The sequence below is a fragment of the Scylla paramamosain genome, chromosome 3 (assembly GCF_035594125.1).
Source record: "Scylla paramamosain isolate STU-SP2022 chromosome 3, ASM3559412v1, whole genome shotgun sequence".
Lineage (NCBI taxonomy): Eukaryota > Metazoa > Arthropoda > Malacostraca > Decapoda > Portunidae > Scylla > Scylla paramamosain.
Window position 1 is genome coordinate 18,454,394 of NC_087153.1, and position 25,862 is coordinate 18,480,255.

Sequence of the window (25,862 nt, forward strand, 5' to 3'; positions counted from 1 at the left end):
AGAGAGAGAGAGAGAGAGAGAGAGAGAGTGTGTGTGTGGTAGCTCTTCAAGGGCCGGAGGAGGTTCGCTTCTCCCGGATGGCAATAGATGGCGTTGACGCGGTGGCCGATACTCCAGTCAGTCTGTGATGCTCGTGTCGTCTGCGAGAATACAACCTTCATTCATGTAGATATTCGCATGTCTTCAGCATAAACATACATGCCACAGTACTGGTGATAAATAAACGTATCCCTCACTGGAGAGAGAAAGATTATAACAGCAAACGTTTGCCTCCGAGGGTGAAGCTGACAGGCTGGTCACGCACCGCTCCGTAGCCAACCAGAAATCATGATAGCCGAGGGAGAAATGAAGAGTACGAGAAGAGTAACACATATTCTGACACTGTTTCCTGTTTAGACTAAATTAATTAAGTGGGCTAGTATTGTGGCAATAAGGTAAATAGGCGAGGAAGTCGACAGCCAGTGTTAGAGGGAGAGGGGGAGGAGGCGTGGCTGGAGAAGGCGAGGTGGCGAGCAGCCAGCGTGGCATTGCTCCCCTTATACTGATTTTCCTTGCTGCAGAGGACATCCCAGCTTATCTACTGTGAAGGTAGTAGTGCTGTGTAATTCCCTATATCCTCTTTACCATATACCAGCCACAGGCTTGTGAGTTAGAAGATATCAAGGCCATGTGTAAAAATATATCACCAGGGGTGAGGCCTAACGTAAGCTTCCTCAAGCCCTGCGGCTGTGTATGGAACCCTGTCACTCCCGGTGCTCCCACCCACCTCTAATATTCCACGTGTGACATCCAAATTAAATGAACACCTAGGCAAACACCCCTCCCTCCGTAATGGCGTTTATGCCGAAGTGGGCTTTTATTCACTGTTGGCATCTTCTTCGCTAGAGTTGCCGGCATCATGGGTACATGTATTATTTTCTCAGCGGGATGTCGTCTCCGTGTGTTAACTCTCCGTGCACGCGGATAGCAAGCAGGGATGATAAAGCCTGTAAAATCGCCACAAGATCGTCCCACGACGCGATAAACATGAGAGGGGGAGAACATGGTAACATCCACCCACCAGCACCACTAGCCCCCCTCCACACTGCCTCCACTTACTGGGGGAGTTAATACGTGCAAGACGGTTTATCATACCCAGTGTTAAACTAGCGAGAGGAACTGAAAGATGGATACGAGAGAAAATTACGTGGGCAAAGAGAGAGAGAGAGAGAGAGAGAGAGAGAGTCTAGTGGAGATGCATATAGTACCGTAATGTGCTTAATGTTAATACCATTCAAGATGGCATGTTACAGCTAGGATTATACAGAGACGGAGAGAATGGAGGAGATAAGTGAGAGATTAAAGGTGCAGAGAGAGAGAGAGAGAGAGAGAGAGAGGGGGGGGGAGGGAGGAGGGAGTCGAGTGCTGTTGAATAAATGACCTAATTTATCGAGTGTAAACGAAAAAAAGAAACGTGGAAGACAAGCATACAGAACCTTGCATAGAGATGGGTGAGTGTGGCCTGACTGCAAGCTTGTGGTGGAGTCTGTTGTGTGAGGCTGGGACTGGGAGGAGCACCACGGTAGGAGTCTGTCCCTGGTGATAGAAGGCGTGAGAACATGGAAAATGGAAGACGGGCTAGCTTAGGTGAAGCTCAAGTAATGTGTTTGTTTATCCTTGTATTTTCACAGGATTGCATGGTTATACTCTCTCTCTCTCTCTCTCTCTCTCTCTCTCTCTCTCTCTCTCTCTCTCTCTCTCTCTCTCTCTCTCTCTCTCTCTCTCTCTCTCTAGATCTAGATCTAGATCTATGTTATAGTTTGCACTCACTACACACTTCCTTTAGTCTTCCAACAGATCTATTGCTCTATTCGGAGAGCTATTTCTCCATTTTTTTCAACTTCTTTTGTTCAGTGTGTGTGTGTGTGTGTGTGTGTGTGTGTGTGTGTGTTAGACAAAATATATAGAGCCAATCCAGCGAGGAATATTGTCTGGGTTATTATCATTATTTGTTTCTTAATGAATTATGCTGTTCTTTCTTATATTTCGTTACTTAAGTTATGATTGTTGTACTCAGGATGAATTATGTATAGTTGAGATGTAACTTAAAGTGCAAGAAACTTTGAAGAACTGAGTTAACATGAGAGAGAGAGAGAGAGAGAGAGAGAGAGAGAGAGAGAGAGAGAGAGAGAGAGAGAGAGAGAGAGAGAGATTGTATTAAATGACGAAAGGGAAAAACCAGACAGAAAACTAAATACGTGGATCAATATAATTATATTCACTGTAGTAAATATGGAAAACTTATGATACATAAAGGCAATTATAAGCTATTCATGACACTAGGAAATACAAATAAATAAACAGAAACCAGAGAAAAATAACTATGAATTCAGGAACCAAATTTAAGAATTTTATTGCTCTTCCTTTTCAATTCGAAACACAACATTATGCACCACAGCTTCATATGACAGGCAATATTAATTTCTTAGGCGCCATCCATCCTTCGTTATCTTCTATGCATGCTCATCACTTCGTTCTCATAGGTAGGAAGGGTAACCGAAGGGAAAGTTCTTTCTAAAGCCAGTCAAGGGATACACGTCTTGTAGGTAAAAAAATCTTGATAGTTTATTTCCGGCATCATGTGGTACAATTAGCTTTCCTTCTCCGCACTACTGTGCATCACTTGGTCGTTCTCTTAGGTAGAAAGGGTGGCCAAAGGGAACGTTCTTTCTAAAGCCAAGGGATACATCTTATAGGTAAAAGAAAAAAAATAAATAGATAAAAAAATCCGCTTAACCCCATCCCGTGGTACAATCAGCTTCCCTTCTCATTATTGTGCACCACTTGATCGTTCTCGTAGGTAGAAAGGATAACCAGAAGGAACGTTCCTCCTATAGCCAATCGTACTTAATTTTTTTTTTTATCTTACTTTGTAAGATAAAAATCTGCTTGATCATGGAGTCCAAACAGCTCCCCTTCTCTGTGCATCACTTCGTAGTCTTCACTGGAAGAAAGGGCAACCGTTCTTTCTACAGCCAGCAAAGGAACACACTTGCACGTTCAGATCTGCATGATTTTTTTTTTCTGCATCAGGTGGTGCAATCATTTTCTAGGGGAGGCATTTCAATAACTTAGAAAAAAAGATAATCCCAAAATAAGAGCATTCTGGGAGGTTTTTTTTTTCTAACACACTCAAGGGGAAATAAGGACATTAGAATATCATGCAGTGGTGCAACAAAGGAAGGCTCAAAATATAGTACGTGGTCTCACAGAACCTGGTGTCTCCAATGTTTTCCTCCTCTATCCATCCCCACATGGCCATCATGGCTAACGTATACTGGGGTCATTGTATTCAATGTGACATTGTATTCATTGTGACACCAGACTGCTCCTGACCTCTGCTTGTGCTGTACCTTCCGATACTCAGCTATGACCCGACAAACGCCGCCCCTCACTAGCACACTAATGCTTATAAAAATCGAACTTTTTTCCTTGTTGTTACCCTGAGCCAGAGTTCCTCCTACATTAAAAAAAAAAAAAAAAAAAAAAATACATATATATATATATATATATATATATATATATATATATATATATATATATATATATATATATATATATATATATATATATATATATATATATATATATATATATATATATAAAGCTACGCCATTGTTGTGATGATTATGATGATGATGTATGTGTGTGTGTGTGTGTGTGTGTGTGTGTGTGTGTTTAGTACTCAGGATGTTTAGTCAAGCTCTGAGTTTCCTGTTTTTTATATAGAGATACCTATTTTTCCGTCTTTTTCACAAAAAAAAAAAAACGGACATCACTTTTCTATACCATCTTCTCCAGTACATTTAAGTTGTCAGGATTAATGTTTAAGCATCTTTGTGTGTGTGTGTGTGTGTGTGTGTGTGTGTGTGTGTGTGTGTGTGTGTGTGTTCCTTGTTCCTTATGAATAATTCTCTCTCTCTCTCTCTCTCTCTCTCTCTCTCTCTCTCTCTCTCTCTCTCTCTCTCTCTCTCTCTCTCTCTCTTTCTCAGTTTATTACAATTTGAAACTTTTTTTCCTTTTCCTTTTTTTTTTTTTCATCTGTGGTTCACTCACTCTTAATCCTCATATAATATAACCAATAACAAATTTAAGTTTCCCTATTATTTTACAGTGTTTTCTTCTCTACCTCCTTTATTATTTTTTTTTCTTGCGCAGACACCAAAAGTCACCCATGCAAGCGTTCGAACATCTTACAGATCCCATTTTTCCACTATCGGTTTCCTTCAATATTTCATCCATATGTCACGTTATTCTCTCCCAATCATTATGTATTCCCTGATCATTTTCACGTGCCTCCGTAGTAATGTACTGTCTTGCAGTCTGTCACCACTCCCTGTTTTCCCTTTCTGTGTTGTATTTTTTTTTTTTTAAGCGAAAGTAAGAGAAGGTTGCTACTTATATTAAAGTTATTTGATCTCTTTGCACACTTTCCTAAGACGCAAAAGATTACATACACTCAATGCTGTACTTGTCCTACAAACCTGAAGGTGAATCAGTTACATATGGGTAACTCTCTCTCTCTCTCTCTCTCTCTCTCTCTCTCTCTCTCTCTCTCTCTCTCTTAAAACCTAAGTTCTGTGCGATAGGAACACAGTACTCTTAGGTATAGTAGTACCCTCCTCCCCCCTCCCGTTCTCTCTCTTCTTCCCTCTGTCTCTCTCTCCCCTCCACCACCGCGCCACAGCCACAGGAAAAGAACACACACAATCACAAACATAGTGGGGGGGAAGGGGGGATGCACCGCTGGGGTGTGGCCGAAACGCTAATCATCTTCACATCTTTTCCATGGAGTGGCGAGAGGCTCCTGTCTTTAGCAAATACGGACATTGAAAGTAAATCTTTCGTGATGTCCCTCCTCGCACCGACAGTGTGTCAGAGAGGCTGCCCTTAGAGCCTCACTGGCGACTCCCTCCCTCACTCCTCTCCCTTGGTCCGCCCACCTGGGAAGGGCATGTAATTCTCCTGTGTTTTGATGTCCTTCTCCTCATCCCTCATTTCTTGAAGACATATGACGTCTCTTAGCATCGTGGCAGCTTCTTCTTGACTTGTATGAACACTGCGAGCATTTTAAGAAAGTCATAGCATTGAAAGCATAGCATGAGAACAGAAGTGGAAGATGCCGAGGGGTGAATTTTATTTAGAGGGAATCAGTATGTTTCCCTCCTTGTCTTGTATATATTCTACACTATATATGTCATAAATACACTCCATGTTGCCAATAATAAGAATGAAAAGACTCTCCCTCAGTTTTAGGAGGGTGTGGAGGGTTTGGTAGGAGAGTCAGGTGGTTGGCGGCAGCTGCTAGCGACCCACGTGGTGACGTCATGGTCACGTGGTACAAATGGAGAACATGCAGGCGGAGCTCACGGGCTTGTAGAGAGAGTGGAAGGATATCGAGTCACACGTGTGTGATTAATCATTCCTGCTGAATTGGGGGCCTACATGAGTGGCCAAGGTAAGTCATTACGATCTGCAGTTTTGATTTACAGGATGAAATAAGCTGTGCCCCGCTGGCTAGTGTGAGTTATCGACAGGAGAAGAGGAGCCGGGGAGTCGGTGTGGCAGTGTTTGTGTGTCTGTGTGTGTGTGTCGTTGTTGGTGCGCCGCACGTTGCTCCACGATTCTTGCCCCCCTCTTATCTACCCTGTGTATTTGGGGTGTTACGTGAGGACTCTCTTTTGCTCTGTGTGTGTACTTTAATTCTTTGGTGTCTAGGTGAGCTAATTCATCAGTAATAAACAGTTATCAGCCAAGATATTGACTACGTGGTACAGGCAGCACACACCACCACAGCTCGAGAGACAGGTTACTCGCTATGGACAGCCAGTTGACGCTCGCCTAAGTGAGTGGACGGACGTTACTTGTATCCCCGTTCTCTCTCCCGTTTCCGCTACTTCATGTCATGCCACAACCTTCTCTTCCTTCCTGGCCCCTGTTCATGCATGTCCCGCCTCCACACCCCGATACTTCTGCAAGATTAGGTCGTGAAAACATCAACTGGGCTTGTTAGGAAGTATGTTACTTAGCGTGCCTCACTCAAGGATATGGGGGTAACCACAGCAAAATGGCCGACAGTTCTAATATCTTTAACAACCTAGGTTACGAAGTAGTGTGCTAGGGTGTAATGTTAAGCCGTCAGTTGCTCTTTCGCGCTTGCGCAATGCTTTTGGATTACTTCGGGAGTGAGGCTTGAGCAAAGAGCAGATGTGTGTGTGTGTGTGTGTGTGTGCGCTCAGGTTTTGGGGTGTGCCTTTACAGACATGCATTTGTAGTTAGAGGGAGAAGGGCTTGTTAGAACTAGTTTTACTATGGATGGGTTATGGATGTTACGGTTGGATATCATGGGTTAATCGTGTGTGTGTGTGTGTGTGTGTGTGTCATAAACCGCCAGTGCTCTTACTCTTGTGGCCGCATAGTAGGTTCTAGAGGCCTGAGAGAAGTTAATCGCCGAGTATTAACGGTGTTCCCCCTTTAGGGACAAGGCTAGACTATTATAGGTCGCTTGCTGAGACGAACGCGTGGCACCAGGTTTTGAACAGGTTCAAGAATTATTGCGGCCACTTTCTCGTGAGCCATCCATGTGATACCTTTGCCCGGATGAAACCAGGAAGATTAGTAGACACGATATTACCGATCATTTCTGGTTGTATGCAATCATTGTTTCTTGTGATTGTCATACCAGAAAATTCTTTTCTCACAGGAAATTCTAGATACCATCTTTGCAGAGGATATTTAAGATTAATAAAATAAACTTGCTTGCAACTGTCATACGTGACCGCATCTCCTCCAGCAGGGAGCCCCTGAGGTCTAGTGTTGAGATTACTGTTTAAGTGCTACTTTTGACGTGGGGAATATTTTCACTCATTTTTTTAGGAAGTGCAACAATTATAGTCGCTGATTACATAAAAAGAAAAACACGTCAAACCATTTATCTTCAGTAAATTTGAGAATTCCAGTTGCTATACCGAAGGTTGGGGGTTATCCCTTGTCTCTGATGTGTTCCTAAGGGCTTGAAGTGTGGTTGGCGGTGCCACCTTTGGTGGATTGCGTGTCACTAAAGAGGTCGGTGCTCGTTGGCTTCGTGGACAAAGCGCCCTTCGGCGTCTTGTGACCGCGATTTTGCGGCGATATATATATATATATATATATATATATATATATATATATATATATATATATATATATATATATATATATATATATATATATATATAATTTTTTTCCTGATCAGTCAATCATTCGTAGCCTATGACCAGATAAAGTAGGGCATGTTAAGGATATCGTACCTAGTGCCTTTTAATTACATAATTTTAAACTGAGAAATTTATCAAAATGTTAAAAATTATCAAACAAGAACAGTTGGGAATGGAACCCATGGGAAAATGCTTTGCCAAAATCCTTGATATGTTACAAGTCAAGTCATAATGATCATAATGGCAGAATTGGTCAGAAGTTGAGGAATCTGCCAAACTTACTTCCATTGTGTTAAATGTTTTCTCACAGTCTTTACATATCATGTCAAGTTTTGTAAGGAGATTGTCAGCAGGTTGGAGGAGTTAAGATTGATGGAAAACACTAAACAACATGGAAGTGAGTATGATGTCACTTGACTGTTGATCTTGATTATGCATTTAAAGTTTGGTTACCCTTGGTTATCAAGTTAGAAATGGCTTTGGTACATAAGAGTTAACAGGTGCAGCCCAGTAAATCAAAATCGGTTTTATGATTTTTGCACACTAAAGAATCCTTTTATGTACCTGTCATGACCCTTTGGAGTATCATGAAAGCACTGATGAATTGATTAGAAAGCTGTAGAAATTGGCCACAAGAAGTCATTGCCAGTGACTGAACCTATGGTAGGACACTAAGGGTGAATGTAAGTCTGACACATTACAATTAGGCCAGAAGTGATTACCAATATCTGATTGAATCTTTGGCAGGACACTCAGGGTACATGTGAATCTGGCACATTACATTTAGGACAGAAGTAATCAATCACCAGTACTTGATTGAATTCATGGCAGGACACTCAAGGTAAATGTGAGTCTTGAAACGTTACAATTAGGACAGAAGTGATCACCAATACCTGAGTGGATTTATTGGACTTTACTGTTTAGTCAAAGTGCAAAAGCCCAGATCAAGGTTTGAGATCATTCATCCATATATCTATCCGAAGCCTCTCTCCCTCAGGAGCATCCTTATGGAGAGAGCTTTGACAGCAGAACCTCTATCTCTCCCAATCTGAACACTTTCTTTTTACTTCAGGTGCTGTCCCTTCAGTAATAACTTAACACATCTGCTTCTTTACTTCATCCTTCCACCCTCCAGATCTTTGTCTTCTATTAGAACCTCCAATTTCACTTACATTTTTTTTTTTAGTCTTTACTTCATCCATTCAGTCCAGCCATGCCATCTCAGCATATTACTGTTCACCTTTTCCATCACTCCGCACTCCACTCCACTTTGATACTAATACAAGATAATAACAGACACACGCACTACACATGATCATGTGAAGTATGGTAAGCTTGACTCCAGGGATGAGTGGTGCCCATTTAAACCAACCTATCAAAGCAAGAGTGGTATGAGGTGTTCAAGATCACCAATCACTTCATGTTTGAGTTCTTCCCTCCTGTGTGAGTTTTATGAAGAAGCAAAAGAATCCTGTCAATTTGAATGTGTCAGTCTGATGTTGGTCAGTTGACACTTATGTTTTCTCTCATCGATTTACTGATTTCTTTTATGTACTCTCTCTCTCTCTCTCTCTCTCTCTCTCTCTCTCTCTCTCTCTCTCTCTCTCTCTCTCTCTCTCTCTCTCTCTCTCTCTCTCTCTCTCTCTCTCTCTCTCTCTCTCTCTCTCTCTCTCTCTCTCTCTCTCTCTCTGCATATGCATCCAGCCATATTAATTTCAAGTTATATTTTTGGGTTCTTATTGTAGAATTGTTATTCTCATATTGTTTATTTCATGCCCTGTTTGAATGCACAGTTGTGGAATGCTATCTGATTTGAATGTTTTAAATGCATAAAGAACCTATTTATATTTCAGAATTGTGTATGCTTTGGTGTTTTTTAATTGTACCAGCTTTTTTCCTTGTAGCATGCAAGTTGAACCAGACATTGTTTGGAGTTTTGACTGTCAAACAAGCTAAGTTGAAAGCATATTTCATAATAGTTTATGCAAGTTTTGTACATCATTTATGATCACAATATTTAAAAGGTTGTTGTGGTTATTTCCTCTCTCTCTCTCTCTCTCTCTCTCTCTCTCTCTCTCTCTCTCTCTCTCTCTCTCTCTCTCTCTCTCTCTCTCTCTCTCTCTCTCTCTCTCTCTCCAGTTTATAGTTACTGATTAAGACTTCATTATAAGTGGTATTTTAAGCACAAAGAATCACAAAGGAATACAAACAGGAACAGACCCCAAGGTTCCTGCTAGGCTGCTTGAGTTCACTACTCTACACTAATTATTAGTATTAGAGAAAGGACAATATAGTGGAAGGCTCCTCAACAGCATATGCAAACAGGTAGAGTAATGTCAAGGGAAGTAAAGGAAGCAATGTCATAGAGATCCATAAATATGGCTCATTTTCTGAAATGCTTTGTTCTCTCACCATCCCTATTTTTAAAAGCCACAGAGGTAACTAGCTGGATTCTCAATAGTGTTTCTTCACTTAAAGATATAGAAATCTTGGTAATCTGTCTTCAAAACTATGAAAGTGTCTTAGAAACTTGTGGAACTTCAACTAGAGTTTTTGGGAGTAGTTAAGGTGGAGCATAGAGGCATTTCTTATATCAGTAAGCTGAACTGCCATACTCAGGAGGATAGGTGATGCTGGTGGCACCACCCACTCTTAACCTTCCCAGTATTGCAGACCAGTACCTATTTAAGGCTGAATGAACCAAGGAGTGGATTGTTACCTAAGAAAATTTTCAATCAGGAACTGGGATTCCAACTTAGGACTTCTTGTGTCGCAGTGAGGCACTGCTGCCTGAGCCTCCAAGATCCCCAATTAATGTGCCGTGTAGGCAGAACTGAGAGTGAGAATGATTGCTCATTCCTTTTACACATTGTACTAGTCAATGAAATTCAGTAATACACCAAAGTAATATGTTGTGCTTATAAAACAAAGGGAAAAATACCTATATTTCCTCATGTTCCTCATGTGTTAGTCTAGGAAATTCAGAATATATCAGAAAAGTCATGTTTAATGTGCAAAAATCTAAGAGAACTCTTTAAGTGACTTTATTTGTTAATTTCATTTTTATGAGCTATTCTAGATTCATCAGTTGATAAACACATCAAAGTAATTGATATGTACTAAATGCAGAACTGTAAGAGTACTTACATGTGCTCCTCTTCTTCACATTACAAAAGGCTGCTGGTCTTCAAGACCAACAGCACACACTGCAGGAAACAGACTGAAAGAGAGAGAGAGAGAGAGAGAGAGATAGGAAAAATTTAGCAAACTTTCTTATTGCGTACTGGATTCATATAAATGTTTCCAAACATATGGTTCATTGGTGTTATGCTGTTATTATTTTCTTAGACCTTGCTAGATTCTAACTGATGAAATAAGATTTCTTTAATTTGTAGTGAAATATGATGTTTACTTTATTATTTGCTTCTTTTTTTTTACGCATTCATTATGTTTACTGGCACTCCCAGCACTTGCCAACTGATTTCTGTTCTTTAGCCACTATAGATGATTCATTCATGTTTCAGATTCTGGATGCATTCATCTAGAAGATTTATACCATGGAGATTAATGAGCCTGAAGATACTAAGTTGTCTAATTCCAACTTAGATAATGGTCTTGAGAAACTGGGATTAGCTGAGGCCCACAGCAGCTCTGAGTATGACATCCTTACTGCCCCCCCAGAGGCCTTATTAGACAACTTCTTGGGGAGTGTGAAGAAGGATGCCTCTCCACCTTGGGGTGTAAAAGAGGCTCACAGTGATGCAGTTGATAATGGCAGCAGCAGCTCAAAGACAAATACAAAGGATTCTGCTGAAGCAGAAAAGCAAAAATCCTTCTTTCATTTGAGTGATAACATGAAGAAGGACTTGTCATTGCTTACCTATCCTTCCAAACCTCAGCCTCGAAAGAAGGGCGTTATATCTAGCAGAACCATTCCAGCTTCCAGAATCACAATTGCAGAAGCCTTGGAGAAAGCAAAAGATGCAAGGAAGAGCATCACTGGCTTACATGCCACCTCAGATCAGCCAAATGTCAAAGAAAAGGGTATTTCTGAATTCCCAAGTAATTGCCACAGTACAATTGTGGACAAAAGCGGTAAAGAATCTCAAAATGCAATAGGGCCGCCGGCAGGCAGTGGCGCTCCTGAGACGCCCAGAATTAGAGTGAAGAAATTCGACTTGGCAGTGACTAGTGAGAGTGTAGCAGAGGGCAGTGGTTCTAATGCAGCTGCCAGTGAGTCTGCCTCAAGCAACGAAGGTAGGAAGAGATGTGCTGGTGCTGACTCTACAACATGCTAACTTAATCCTTGGGAAATGTTAGCTGGAAACACGATGGCTTCTTGAGGAGTAGGGAATAATTTGCAGCATGAAGTCTGCATTTTCTGGCATGCCACCCCATGTGTGTGGGAGAAGGCTGCTAGTATGAAAAAGAATGTCCAAAGGAAGGTACACACTGATCAGTTCTATGCTGTTACCAGTACATTATCATAACATACATATATACAAGTTTTCCTTAGTAATGATGATGATGTGTGTGCTACATTCCTCAAGTTAAAGAAAACAATAATAATAATTTATCTGGTTTTAAATCTTCAATAGTTAAAGTTTTGTTTTGTTGCTTAATGAATATGTTGCAAGCCACTGTACTATTATTATTATTATTATTATTATTATTATTATTATTATTATTATTATTATTATTATTATTTATTATTATTATTATTATTATTATTATTATTACTATGCCTTTTTTTCTATTTTTATTTATTTTATTTTTATTTATTTATTTTTTTCTTAGGTAGTGGTAGTACTAGTATTAATATTGTAATTTCTTTGTGGTTTTAGTTGGAATCTTGTGCTTCATTCTTTCTTAAGTTTTTATTTCATGATTAATTTTTACATGAGAGCATTTTAGAATTATTTGTTAAGTACAACATTTGTTGCATCACTTCCTTTTTTTTTTACCATATACAAAATTAACCAAGTATAATTTAATTTTCATTATGTTTGATTTAGGAGAAGTTTTTTTCTTGACTTAAATGATGATCACTACATTAAACCTTTACAAAATCCTGTAGGTCAAACAGTGTTACTGGCAGGCAAGTCAAAGTCTGGCACATCTCGGATACAGATGACAAGGAGAATGTGGGAACTGCTAAAGTTTACCTTCATTCACGAACATTTTCCATCGTCCGTCCACATGGCACGGCTCGCTAAAATGATGGGGATACCTTGGGTGAGTCAAGCTAGTGTTATTTATTTATTTATTTATCATTATTCTTAAAATCTTCAAAATCACAATATTAGAAATTCATATTTATTTTGCAGGATAATCAACTAAATTTCACAGGATGGTTCTTTTCCTGTTAATTGCACAGTTTTCATTAAGTATATTAGTATTGACTCTGGAAAATCTCAAGTGACAAAAAGCTGCATGTAACACATATTCTTAAGTGTGATATTATTGTTGTGATTGCATTTGAAGTTACAGCATGTGTATTCATTTCTTTGTTGTGGTTAGTCATTTCACTCCATTTACTTAGGTAGCCTCAAGCATGTGTAGTGTTTTCCTTTTCTTCCATTTATTTACCTTCCTTAAAAGAAAAAAAATAATAGAATAGCAGTGAATTATAAGAAACATGAGACATTTGAAGGTAACCAAGGATCTGCCAACACTGTCATGAACATAGCCAGTTTGAGAGAAAAGAAAGTGTAGCATAACCCAAACTTGCACTCTTTTGTAATCAAGAAGGGATGCACACTTACATCTCTTCAAATCTCGACATAGTTACTTTTGATGGAATAAGGGTAACGTTTTGCTATATTTTTGCTTTCTTTGTTCATCCTACAGACCTTACTGGGTGTATTGATATGTTCTTTATTGTCATGAAAATTTATGGACAGTTTGTACCTAAGTCATTGCTTCATGGGATTAATACTGCCACAGATTTGGAATGTAAGATAATGAACACCCATCAGAACGTTTGAAAAGTGGAGTATTAATACGCCTCAGAATATAAATTAGTTTTTCCCTCAGTTCTACTCATTTCTTTTTGGTGACGGTATTTTCATTCACATATGTTGCTTCATTGCACCCATAAACCTTCTCTTTATTATGTCCTCCTCTCTTCTTCATACGTCTTCCTTCATTACATCCACAAACCTTTTCTTTATTAAGTCTTTCTCTCTTCCTTATACTTGTTGGGTCTATCTCTAGCATCTTCCTGCCCATATACTCCTCATTTCTTCCCTTCACATGGCCAAGTGAGGCTTGAAGTGAAATTCAGAGATCTGTGTAGAATCCAGGCAAAGGAGTGAAGTTGGTGTATGAGATGTGCCTATGGTGAATAGGATGAAAGCAATGAAGGGATATGAGAGGTTTTTATGTCTAGGAAATCTTAAGGGGATGGATTGCTCAGGGTTCTGGCAGTGTGTATAAGAAGACAAAAGAAGAACGAATGCCAGAGAGGAGGTCATCTTCATCTGCTAAAAATGGTGAACTTATACGTCATCCAACCTTGTAAGGGAAAATAAAGACGTTAAATGAAATGGTGGTGGTGGTGATGGTAATGGAGATAGTGAAGTTGGTGATTAATTAATTTCTTGTGGAAGATTATTTGATTATTAATTGAGTGTTTTCTCTATTTTTCTTGTACAGTCACAGGTTCGAAATTGGTTCACTGATCGGCGGGTGGACAACAAGAAGGCTGGCATTTACCCCCGAGACAGGCCCCTCACAGACTGTCCTTACTGTAATGTTTTCCTCAAGACTGAAGCAGAACAGAAAACTCACCTCTTCTCTTCATCACATGTCAGAAGAATTCTTGGAGGAGAGTACTGTGGTGGTGTTGGTGGTGGTTGTGGTGGTAAGTTGGATCTTGCAATGTGGATAACAAACAGCTGCTCACATTAAGCAACTAATGATAAAGTAACTAATCAGCCTTTTTTAATCTGCTTACATACATACATACATCATACATTTACCAAGGCTGTCTCTCCTCAAAAACAGGAAGTAGCCAAGACAAGGCATGCACGAGGACTAAAGTTGTGTACCTTAATCCTCTTAGGTTCTGGAAAAGTTTTTTGATTTGGTCAAAACTGCCATGATTGTGTTGGTAGTTTATAAATAATGCTTGTGAAGAATTATCTTTGAAAACCATTATTTATGTAGTGTTGGGAAAACTGTAACTTCATATAAGAAATGCATTAAAAAATCTGAAAACTAATTAACTATTTTGACAGCATAGAAAAGTATTAATCTTAATGTTAAAAAAAAAAATGATACACACACAACTTGCATTTTCATCGCTCAGGCTTATACCAGGTTGGAATTCTCCCAATAGTATACTCATTGTCAGAATTTGAGTCACCTGTAGCACTATCTTCCTCTGTGTTAAGCATCTTCTCAATCTCAAGTCCTCTTATGTGTTAGTAACCTGTCAGTTATCAGAAAGTCAGCAAATCACAGGAATGCAGAGTGAAGGGAAATAAAATGCACAGTATACATAAGTACATATGAAATAAGGGAAGCTGCAAGAAGCCATCAGGCCTACACGTGGCAGTCCCTGTATGAAATATACCTACCTATTTCCACCTATCATCCCCATCCATAAATCTGTCTAATCTTCTCTTAAAGCTCCCTAATGACTTTGCACTAACAATTTTATTACTGAGTCTGTTCTATTCATCTACCACTATTTGAGAACCAATTCCTTCCTATCTCTTTTAAACCTAAATTTTTCAAGCTTGAACTCGTTATTTCTTGTTCTCTCTTGGTTAACTATATAAGTGAGGACAGATTACTTGACTTCTCAATATGACCACTAAACTGTCTTGCCCATATGGGGAGTTACCTGAGAAGGTGCTTGCACATAACTCATGTTTCTTGTCACATACTGTAGGATTCTTATAAACCATTTAGTGGAATTCTGCTCCTAGCAATAAAAAAAAAAAAAAGTCACCAAAAATGGTATATTTGCATGTTCTACTCCATTCAGCATGTTGATATACATTTCTAGGTTCCTTAATAGCTACTGTGATTGTATGTGGGTGGATGTGTGTGTGTGTGTGTGTGTACGGGGCATATTCTGAAACACCTCTGCACTGCACCTCCTCTACTTTCTAGTGACAGATTAACAATATTTTCACATTATTAACAGGAGAAACACTGATGAGAACCCAGGTAAGCATCTTTGTGGCCTTTAAAAATAGTCGGAGTGAGAAAGAAAAGTGTTTCTGAATACAGGCCTGTGTATGGTGCTTCTGTGTATGGACACTGTCTCACTTTACTTTTGCAGGGACATCAGCATGGTAGATAGATATATAGATACACTATAGACTCACTAGTAGGGCACCTGATGAACAGCAATACAACCTTACTATCAGAGACAAAGTACTTGCCTCACAATGATTGAGGTGGTGTGGCAGCAACTGTGGTGTAGTGATATATCTTTACAGCACTTTCAAGCAAATTATGTAACATACAACATTCTTGACTACTCACTGCATCATCAAAATTCCATATAGATCCTTACATGGTATAGAGAAGACATTTGTGGTAATTTACTGTCAGACACTCAAACAGTTTCTCAGCCATCTACCATAAGTACCACTTGTTAATTTTCTCTAATACTTATCTTCTATTTTATATCACCTTCATTGCATATTATTAATTGTTGGAGACTGTATAACAAAGACCTATTCATTTTCAGGAGGACCGTCAGAATCCATCAAGTGGAAGAAGCTTCCCAAAACAGTAAATGCTGTCAGCAGTGTGTCTGGTGCCAGGATCCTTGCTGTTGGGTTCAGCGCTGAGGAAGGCAAGAAGGAACCGGAAAAGAAGAAAATGGAGACAGCAGTGGGAAAACCTGCAAACTCCAGGGAACTGAAGAAGCTGTGGACAGATGCCATGTTGCATCCCGAGGAGAAGGAACAAGCGGCTGCCGAGTGGGACAGTGTTAGAGTCACTGGAGAAAAAAGCTCTGACAATCACTGCAAGCCGTACATCCAAGGAAAAAGGGATACTACTTACACTTTGAGAATGGCAGATTTAAAAGAAAAACTTGCAGAGCAAAAGCAACATGAAAATATGTATGATGGGAAAGTGATTGTCAATAGTAAGGTTGTGTCCATTCCTGTTAATGTAGGTGATATTCCCAGTAATGTAAGTGACAGTGTTCCAGTGACTGTGAATAGTTCCACAACAATGACCACGGCAGTTAGTTCACGTGATCCTGATGCCGCGAACACAACTGTTGTTTCCTCAGTGATGCCTGGAGACTTGCACCTCAAGAAGCATCATCAGACTGAAGACATGTCTGCTTTACTGGAGTTAGAAATGCCAAGGAAAGTTGCTGCCACTGGAAAGAAGCACAACATTGGTGGCAGGTTGGAATCTTCATCAGAGAAACCCATCACGCTGTCTGCAGAACTTCTTTGCAAAGCTTATAAAGGAACTTTTCCCAATGTGAAAACTAAGAGCAAGTCTACAAGTTCAAAAAGTGGATTCCTAAGTTCATCAAATGTCAACAGGGAAAACAAATCTTTTAAGTCTTCTGTAATTACTGTACAAGACATGGAAGTGAAACAGGAGCATGTACTTGATGACTCAGTGAACAATATTACTTTATACAAAGGTGATGCCAGTGATGGGCAAAATAAGTGTGAAGCAGTGGTAGTAAATGCAAGCAAACAGTCTGTAATCATCAATCAGAATGTGTCTGGCTCACCGAAAAATTTACAACAGTTGCAAAAAACTAGTTTGGGAACTCATGACCCATCACTAATAAAATCAAAGAGTGGATTAGCAGTCAATAAGATATCCAGAATCAGCATTGATAAGAGAAAAGACAAACTTCGAACTCAACCACTTGGCTCAGTGTTAAGGGCAGAAAAGACAGCGGCATTAGCATACGAGGGAAACATCATTGTTGGCTACCAGTGTCCTAACTGCAACAAAGTATATCAAACCGAGTGGCTGATGATAAAGCACAGTGTCACTCACTTCAAATATCATTGTGATATATGTTTCCAAACTTATCCAACTGAAAATATGATGAAGATTCATTTGCTTGATCATCTTACTGGGGCATATGAAGATGAAAAGTATTACTGTCAGTTCTCATGCAAGATCTGTCACAGTTTAAAATGTGGTTGTTTTGAGCCAACATACTGTAAGCCCCAAGATTTACCAAGATTATTTTTCAGGCCACAGAAGGCAAGGAGATCAAAGAAAGGCTTTATCACCAAGCTGAATTCTGGTCCTAATGATCACTTGAAGATTAGTTTATCAAGTTACAAAAAATTGTTGCTTTCTGAAAGTCTAGGAAATTCTTCCAAGGAAAAACTAGAAAAAACAGCTCCTCAAAAAACAGTAGTTTTCCAGGACACCAAAAAAACTGTTGTAATTGAAAATGATCAGAAGGCATCAAGTGTAGCAGATTCCCAAAAGCCAGTCATTGTCCTGAGGGAAGTGCATAAACCTAACACCTTAATAGAAGCATCAAAAGTTCCCACAGTGGAAAGAGAGAGCAAGGAATACATCATTGTTAAAACAGAAACTACTCCTGCAGTCCTGACAAAAGAAAGAGACCCTGTGGACAGTGTTGCCAGTGTATCTGGTGAACAGGTAAAGTTAAGACCAATTATCAGCACTGTAGAGAAAGACCTGATCCTAGCAAGGGAGAAACAACAGAACTGGAAACGAATAAAAAGAAAATTAGCTCTGAGTTACGAAAGAGATGCGACTCCTTCCCCTCAGCCTCCATGTCCTAACAAGCTTGAAGAGACAGAGGATGCACCAGGTACTAAGAGAGGTGGAGGTAGAAGACGAACAGCTAAGCAGTCCAGTAATTTTGTATATGATGATACAGACTTTTATTACATGTGTGAAATCTGTGATGCCAGCTTCACATGCAAAGCTGAACTGAGTGAGCACATGTTCCTCCACCGCCTTAAATCCCGCAGTCGAGGAGAAAAGAGAGGCATTTCTTGGGCAGCAGAGGAAAAGGTGCCTAAAAAGGTCAAAGTCAGTGAAGTACAAGATCAAACCAGCACGCCAATTGCCGCTCCTGAAAATCACACTTGTGAATTGTGCCACACTAATTTTTCAAAAATGGCAGATTATTATGCACACAAGATTATGGCTCACAATGAAACACCAGAACAACCACCTCAGAAGCTGGAAGTTTTCCGGTGCAACTACTGTGATAAAATTTACCGCAGAAGAAGAGAACTGAAGAGGCATTTGAAACGTGATTGTACACATGCCCCGTCTTCTCTCAAAGGAGAACTATCGAGTGCCTCCTCTTCAAATAATGCTATAGAAGAAGCACATTACACTACCGTTAAGATAGACTTTGATGACAGATCAGATGCAGCCACAAAGTTTGTGAGCAGAGGTGCTGCTAGGGGTCCTATTATTTGTAAGTACTGCCTGGCAGTAACAAAAAGAGAAGCAGAGATGAAACGCCACATCTGGAAGTTTTGTCTCAAGGTTCCTGCTGATGTTGTAAAGAAATTTATGGATGGTGCATCATTAGAAGAACTTGGGTTTAAGTATATAAGAGAAGAAGCATCCATTAAAGGTTCATCCACAAATAGGCCCCAAAATACCCCCACAGATATTTCAGTGTCACAAAGTGCTGTTGAGGGATCCTTGGATAAAATACAAAGTGTTAAACATCCAGAGTCCTGCACAGAATCAAGTTCAGAGAAACAGACTTCATTAGAAGTGAAGTCATATGTGCTGTTGGAATCTCCTGAAATAAATCCAACCAAATATTCCTCACAAATGCCACCTCATCAAAAAATATCACATGTACAAAAAAGTACATCTCCAGATCCAAACATCCTGGAAAAGAAAACATTATCCATTCAAGGTGTATTTGAAGAGTCAGACACTGAAAAAGTCTCAGAAATGGAAACCTCTGATGTGCAATCAGTATCCTCTGAAGGACAAAGTTTGAGCACAGTTCCTGCAGAAGAATCTGTGAAAAATGAGCCTGAAAAACTAACTCCAGTCAAATCCTCATCAAAAGTAAATCAACCTCCAGAAAAACAAAGTCCCAACAAATCCCATTCAGAAGAAACAAAGATAGAGTCCTCGGGTGGTGCAGATGAAGCAGCACAGTCAGCGGCCTCCACCAGCCCTCTAGCTAGTCCTGTTATGCAGTTTCCTGTTGTTGTTCCAGTGATGACAGCATCACAAAAATCAAAAAGACCTTTAGTGTGTGGCTACTGTGGCATCTGGTATTTTCGAGAAATGGCTATTTTAAAACACATGAAGGAGCGATGCATCAAAATACCAGAGTTTGAGAAAACCTTTTTGATACAAAACAGTAGCCTTTGTAATGTAGCTCAGAAAGTAGGAGGAGTTGACCTTGCAGCAGAGAATGGTGCTGTGTACAAGATGGTCAAGATGCCTGAACATCTGCAGAACTCACCCATTCTTGTGCCAAAAGATGTAACCAATGAAGACATTAAGGAATTAAATAAAAACATTAAAGCTTATAGTGAAAGTACACCCACAGAAGCCAAACCCTCGGTGAATGAACGAGTTGAGGCGCCGCCTGTACCTGCTGCACCAGTTGCACCTGCCGCACCTGCAGCAAATACGACTCGTAGCACAACTGGCAAGAGAGGTTCAAGATGCCGTAGGTGTCACGAACACTTCAGCTCACAGGAGGCTGTTTTGGCGCACAGCAGTGTTCACCATGGACCAAAGAAAGGCTTTTATAAGTGCAAACTTTGTCATGCTAGATTGGTTAAATATAAGCAGCTGAGAGAGCATGTCTGGGAACACACTAATGAAAATCCCTATCGTTGTCACTTGTGTCAAGTGAGGTACAGGTCTAGTGATTTGCTTGTTGATCATCTACTGACAAAGCACCAGTACACCTCCATCAATGACAAGAATCTGTACAAGTGGTTACCAGGCCGCCATGGGAAGTACAGGGACATCAAAGCAAAGGTCACTGACTGTGAAGAAAAACTTGATGATGTAGATACTAATTTGGACAGTGTTGCAGAAGTCATGGTCATAACAGATAAAGATATTTGTTCAGAGAGAGATGAAAGTAAAGATACTAAAGGCAATAGTGACAAACAGAAGCAGTCAGAAGGAAGTGAAATCATCAAGGAAGACAATGAAAGCCTCCAAAAGAATTCCACTTGTAATAAAAATTTATGTGAAAACAACTGTATATCAAATGAATCAAAAACAGCACCAGAAAGTTCAACCAGCAGCTCAGATCACACATTTGATAGTAATGCAATCAGTGAAAATGTGACTGCAGACAAAATGTACACTTCAAAAGAAGGAAAGAGAAATACAAAAGTAAGTTCAGTAAAGATTTCTTGTGACGGTTCAATTGTTAAACAAACAACAGTGCAGGATGGGAGTGAAGATGAAGAGCAGACTTTGCCAGCCAACTCTCTCACAGGCAATAAGAGCAAGAGTGATGATGAACAGAATAGGGAGACAATCAGTAAAGGAACAGATACTGATGATGCAGAATCTGGAACCATTGATAACTACACGGGAGAAGGACTCTTGCCCCTTGTGGACAATCTTGACAGTGTAGTGGAAACTATTCACTTGACAGACAAACATCTATCATGATTCATGAAATTGAATATCAATTGTGAGTGAAAGAAAGTCTCATAATGAAGGATATATTTTTATTATTGATGGATATTTCTTTCCCCAGTGCCCATTTCACTCTCACCATGGAACAGAAGTCGTGTCAATTTTGTTGCCATCAAAAGTGTGCCATTCTGTAATGTCACAAGTTATCTGAACACATCAGGGATGCATCAACCTCTTGTTTGTGATACATACTAAGTTACGTAATTTTAAGAATTTTTCTATGTGATGTAATAGACATAAGTACAAATAAATATTATCAGGAATGCACTCACTTAAGTGTTCCAAATACTTTAATTACTGCTGACTTTAAATTCCATCTGTTAGGCAGCACAGGTTTCAACAATCATGTATGTACTCTATTCACAGTTTTACACTTGCAATACTTATTAGAAAATTTAACTATATACATTTGATAGTTTTGTAAACCTATAATGACAAACCCTTACAGCTGAAGATTAAACTGAAAATCTCACTATACAGATATAATAAATGCATAATGTGTCATTGCATCAGTTTGCCTCAGCTGCAGGTTGCTCTGAGTTGCCTTGTGACTTTGGCTTGACCTGAAAGATAAAATAACAACACTGAGCAAAATATAAAATATCTTGAATAAGTTAAAAGTCAAGAGAGAGAGATCACAATTATTTTCTGCAATCATTCATCAAAGTTTCATTCACAGTAAATGTCTTTGACCAATACAGTCAAAATCATGCTTCTTAGGAACTGGTAAATTTATTTTGTGCACAGCATTTAGGTGTGGCCTGCACAGCAATTCCCCTGCCCATTGCTCTGCCACGTCAGTCACAATACTCATTTTTTTGTCTGACATGTTAACTATTTATTGCTTCAACATGTCTGATCACATCCATTTCTCTAATAAGGATGAAAAATATAAATGTTTCATTTATTTGAGGATAACAGCAATGATCTTGGTGTATATGCCATGACACTACATCATCAAGGTCATACAGTGACTGGCCACAGCCACATACCAAAGGTCAGGAGAGGCTGGTGACAGAGATCACTTCTGGTCACTATCTATTACGAAAACTTCCGCTTCAGCACCTGCCATGAGGGTATTCCCAGATCATCCAAGACACACCACAGATAGACTTAGCAGGGCAATGGAAAGTCAAATCCCCAATGGGGCCACACCTAAATGCTAAGTACAAAATAGATCTACTATAGGTAAATAAACTCCAAAAGCAAGTCACTTCAAACAATTTTTCATTCTGCTACAACAGCTGTTCCTTGATGCCCATTACATCCTATCTACTTGCATACCAGGGTGATAATCCCACATAGGGGTGGCCCAGACAAGGCACCACACATTCACACTTTTATGCCCGTCTGGGGCTTTGGCAGGAGTTAAGAATACTGCATTGTATTATCTGCATGGTATAAGAGGTGACCAAAAGGGTCAGAGCAAAGGGGGCTAGGAATCCCCCTTCTCTGTATGGTGAACTGCAACATAGAAAGGAAAAACACTACATTCTATATTAAAGACAAAAAAAAAAAAAAAAAAAAAAAAAAAAAAAAAAAACTTTTTAATATTACTCTTTTCATACACCTACTTCACCAGAGTTGCATCCAAGATCCTCCATTTTTAAAAGGGTCACACACCATGCCAAAACCACTTTTCACTCACATAATTTCAAGGCATATACAGCTGAATGGGAGAAGTGTTCCTATTAACAAAGAAGATAAAGGGATGGCAAAAAGAAGTGAAATATGTGCTATAAGGATTGGTCCTGAACAGGGAAAGGCAAAACTGTCTGGATAGGAAGAAGTGGAGCTCTTATGCTGTGCCCACCCAACTGAAAATGTCACCATAAAAACAGGTACCTAAAACTTGACAGCAGAACAGGGAATGAAATCAGATGCACTTACTAATATTTTCTTTGCTTTTCCATGAAAAGGCAAAACTGTCTGGATAGGAACAAGTGGAGGCTCATAAATCCAAGCCCACCCAACTGGAAAATGTTACCAGACAAACTGAGGTACCTGAGAGTTAAGAGTTGAACAGAACAGGGAATGAAATCAGATGCACTTACTAATATCTTATCTGCTTTGACAAGAAATGGTTGATTAAATTCATGCTGGCAGTTGGAATATCCCATTCCCATACCGGCTCCCATTCCAAAAATCAATGGCCAAGGTCGTCCTGTGGGGAAATTGGAATGTCAGGTTTTGTTCACTGCTTACACTTAAGTTAATCCCTATTTCTCCTGCTCAAATTGAAGTTCATCCCTATTTTTATTTATACTATTTCTCCTGCTTATACTTGAGTTTATCAGTGTTTTCTCTGATTACACTCAAGTTAATCCATGTTTTTCTTGCTTATACTGAAGTTCATCTGTCTTCTGCTTATACTGAAATTAAAACATGTTTCTCTTGCTTATACTGAAGTTCATCTGTGTTTCTCCTGCTTATACTAAAGTTATATCCCCATTTCTCCCCAACATGTACTGAAGGGTAACACATTATATCTCAGGAAAATCATGTGACAAAGAGGGAAAGAATCTTGCATACAGAAACAGAAACAAACACAACCTGCCTAGCTTCTTAACACAAGGAAAATGGGGAAGGGGAAAGTCACTGTCAAAAGGTTATGTTTCATCAAGAATAATATACAAAACTTGGACCAACACTGAACTTGTACTCTTTGTCAGGTAAATGTCAACTCTTGAGAGCAGATCTGAAGAAATGACACACTGTAAAATTCTAGAAGCATCATTTACAGTCCAATTAAAGAAGTCTTATTCATGTAATTGAATGATTAGATAATGAGGTAATGACAATTAACTCTGTAACTTACTTTTAAATACTATAGCTGAGAAAACGACTCCCAGAGTGAGGCCTCCACCTGGAAAGAAATGAAGAGAAGGTGCATATCAGTAAAATTTTGTTGTGACTTTACTGTACCTACATTTGCTAATGGTAAACACTAAGCTGTGCATTATAGGGTAAAAAAAATATTCTTCATACAGTTTGTACTTCTTTACATAATTCTTACCATCCAACCATTTTTTGCTTCCAACAGTGATTCTGGAAAGGATTATGGTTGTAAGCCAATTACATCAGTGCATATATAATACACAGGTTAGATTAGGTTGGGAAGCCAAATTTCACAGGTTTTTCCTCCCCCAACCAAAAAATCTCATTTTCCTCCCAGCTCCCCCCAGTTTGCTGTGGATAAGGTAAAAGAGACTAAGGAGTGCATATCTAAAGGTAATGTTTATCAGGGCATCTAATATAATCCTGTAGTGATATCTAGAATATAAATGAAGTGACTGCAGTACTGAAGAGATTAAGAGTAGAAATCTTTTGTAGAATTTCACCCCAAGGGACACAGCTAAGGTGGACTGCTGTTCCCTGGCAGCTCAACTCTTTGATGGAGTAAGGTGTTCAAGATGCTCTGAGTCATGTTGGTGGATCTAGAGATTTTTGACACACCAGGCAGTGCTGCTAGCCATTTATCAAGCCAGCAATTGAAGGAGTTGACTGAGGCTGCTGACAAGACCTCTGCTGTTCACCAGCAGCTCAACTCTTCGATGGAGTGAGGTGTTTGGGATCGTGCTGGTGTGTTAAGAGATCGGTGGCTCATCAGGAAGTGCTGCTGGTCATTTATCAAGCCAGTATTTAAAGATGTCAGTTGAGACTAATGAGAGGTTTCTGAATTCCTGAGTGATTGCAGAGAAGCTAAACACCAGTGGAGGAGAAGCAGTTGTACATAGTAGTTGTTTCCTATTGAATTTGATCTAAATAAGTGCTTCTTTGCTGTTTTCACCATACCATGCATTTACTGATGAGGTTAGTAAGTTAAGCGAACAGGTATGAAATTAAATTGTTTCCTATCAAACCTATTGTAACAATACTGTGTAATTAAACTGTTAACCATTGAATCAAACCAAATTGAATACTTCCCCGCTATATCTTCCTCTCTGTTCGAAAATGCAATAAAAGCCACACATATAATTTCTCTGCTCTTTAAACAACAAAAAAATGTTTGTCAAGTATAAAATTCTAACTTCTAAACTCTGCTGCACTGGACTCGACAAAAGAAAGGTTAGGTTAAGCTATCTGCCAAACTGAATATATGTGCTTCCCTACCATATCTTACAGTCTATCAAACATTTACTGCTAAAGAATAACCTTACCAATAGTGGCCTCTCATGGAGCACCCAAATTATAGCAAAGTTAGTGACTTCAAAGGGTTAGGTTAGCGTAGCGGGGGATATGGGGGGGGGTCGGATTTTCCCTGTTTGTTGAATAGTTTTTAGGTATTTTCCCCAAAAGCGATGTTTCCTCCTTAGACTTTTGAAGTATCCCAAATCTTGTTTGTTTTGGCCTCCCCCATCCAAATACACCGCCTTCCCACCAGGTCCCTCAGCTTGTTTGTCCTGGACAGGAGATGCAACAGAATGCATAAGAAGCAGCTATTGGTGACATTTACCCTGCTAGAAACTGCGATGGAACAATTAAATATAACTTCCCTTCCCTTTAAACATCGAGAAAGGTAAGTGTAAAAACTTCCATTGGACTCTTTTATTTCACAAGCCAGTCTTATCTCTTTATGCCCCTAAATTAGTTGTCATTTGCTTTCCCCTCCCACTCTCGTCCTTCAAATGACGTGACACGGTATTATTAATAAAATTTATTCCTACAATCGCCGGAAAACTGCAGGTGTCATGGATATAAAAAGACACCAATGTTTCTCCTCCTCGCTAGTTGCTATATATTTTAAAGGGATGAACTTGTAGTTAAAGAATCAATGAATGTCCTCACCGATTTTGATGAGTGTATCTGCCACACATCGGTCCCATTTCTGGCCTAAAAGATCTTCACTTCTGCTGGAGGTCGCCATGGCCATGGAGTAGCAAGACACGGGAGCCTTTTCGTCCTCAATGCTTACAAATACATCTGACCCACGTTACGAAAAAGGGATATGTGACATTTTTACCGCTAATTAAATAAGAT

General features: G+C 39.5%; 2 protein-coding genes across 4 annotated transcripts; one reads left to right on the top strand and one right to left on the bottom strand.

Moving 5' to 3' along the window:
* The first annotated feature begins 469 nt into the window (after window positions 1-469).
* On the top strand, window positions 470-21,145 carry LOC135092159 (uncharacterized). Of its 3 annotated transcripts, none has more exons than XM_063990443.1 (5): window positions 470-588; window positions 10,760-11,492; window positions 12,313-12,470; window positions 13,893-14,100; window positions 15,946-21,145. In XM_063990443.1, exons 2-5 carry the CDS (start codon window positions 10,793-10,795, stop codon window positions 20,853-20,855), a joined length of 5,976 nt encoding a protein of 1,991 aa, XP_063846513.1. In that variant the 5' UTR covers window positions 470-588; window positions 10,760-10,792; the 3' UTR covers window positions 20,856-21,145. The 3 variants fall into 3 exon arrangements, with proteins under 3 accessions (XP_063846513.1, XP_063846505.1, XP_063846520.1); XM_063990435.1 differs by lacking the exon at window positions 470-588 and adding an exon at window positions 5,370-5,497; XM_063990450.1 differs by lacking the exon at window positions 470-588 and adding an exon at window positions 5,864-5,884.
* Window positions 20,900-25,822, bottom strand: LOC135092184 (MICOS complex subunit Mic10-like). Its single transcript, XM_063990476.1, has 4 exons — window positions 25,671-25,822; window positions 23,701-23,748; window positions 22,937-23,046; window positions 20,900-21,445 (listed from the first exon to the last, which is right to left on the bottom strand). The coding sequence occupies exons 1-4, from the start codon at window positions 25,753-25,755 to the stop codon at window positions 21,392-21,394; spliced, it is 297 nt and encodes a 98-aa protein (XP_063846546.1). The 5' UTR covers window positions 25,756-25,822; the 3' UTR covers window positions 20,900-21,391.
* Window positions 25,823-25,862: the final 40 nt, after the last annotated feature.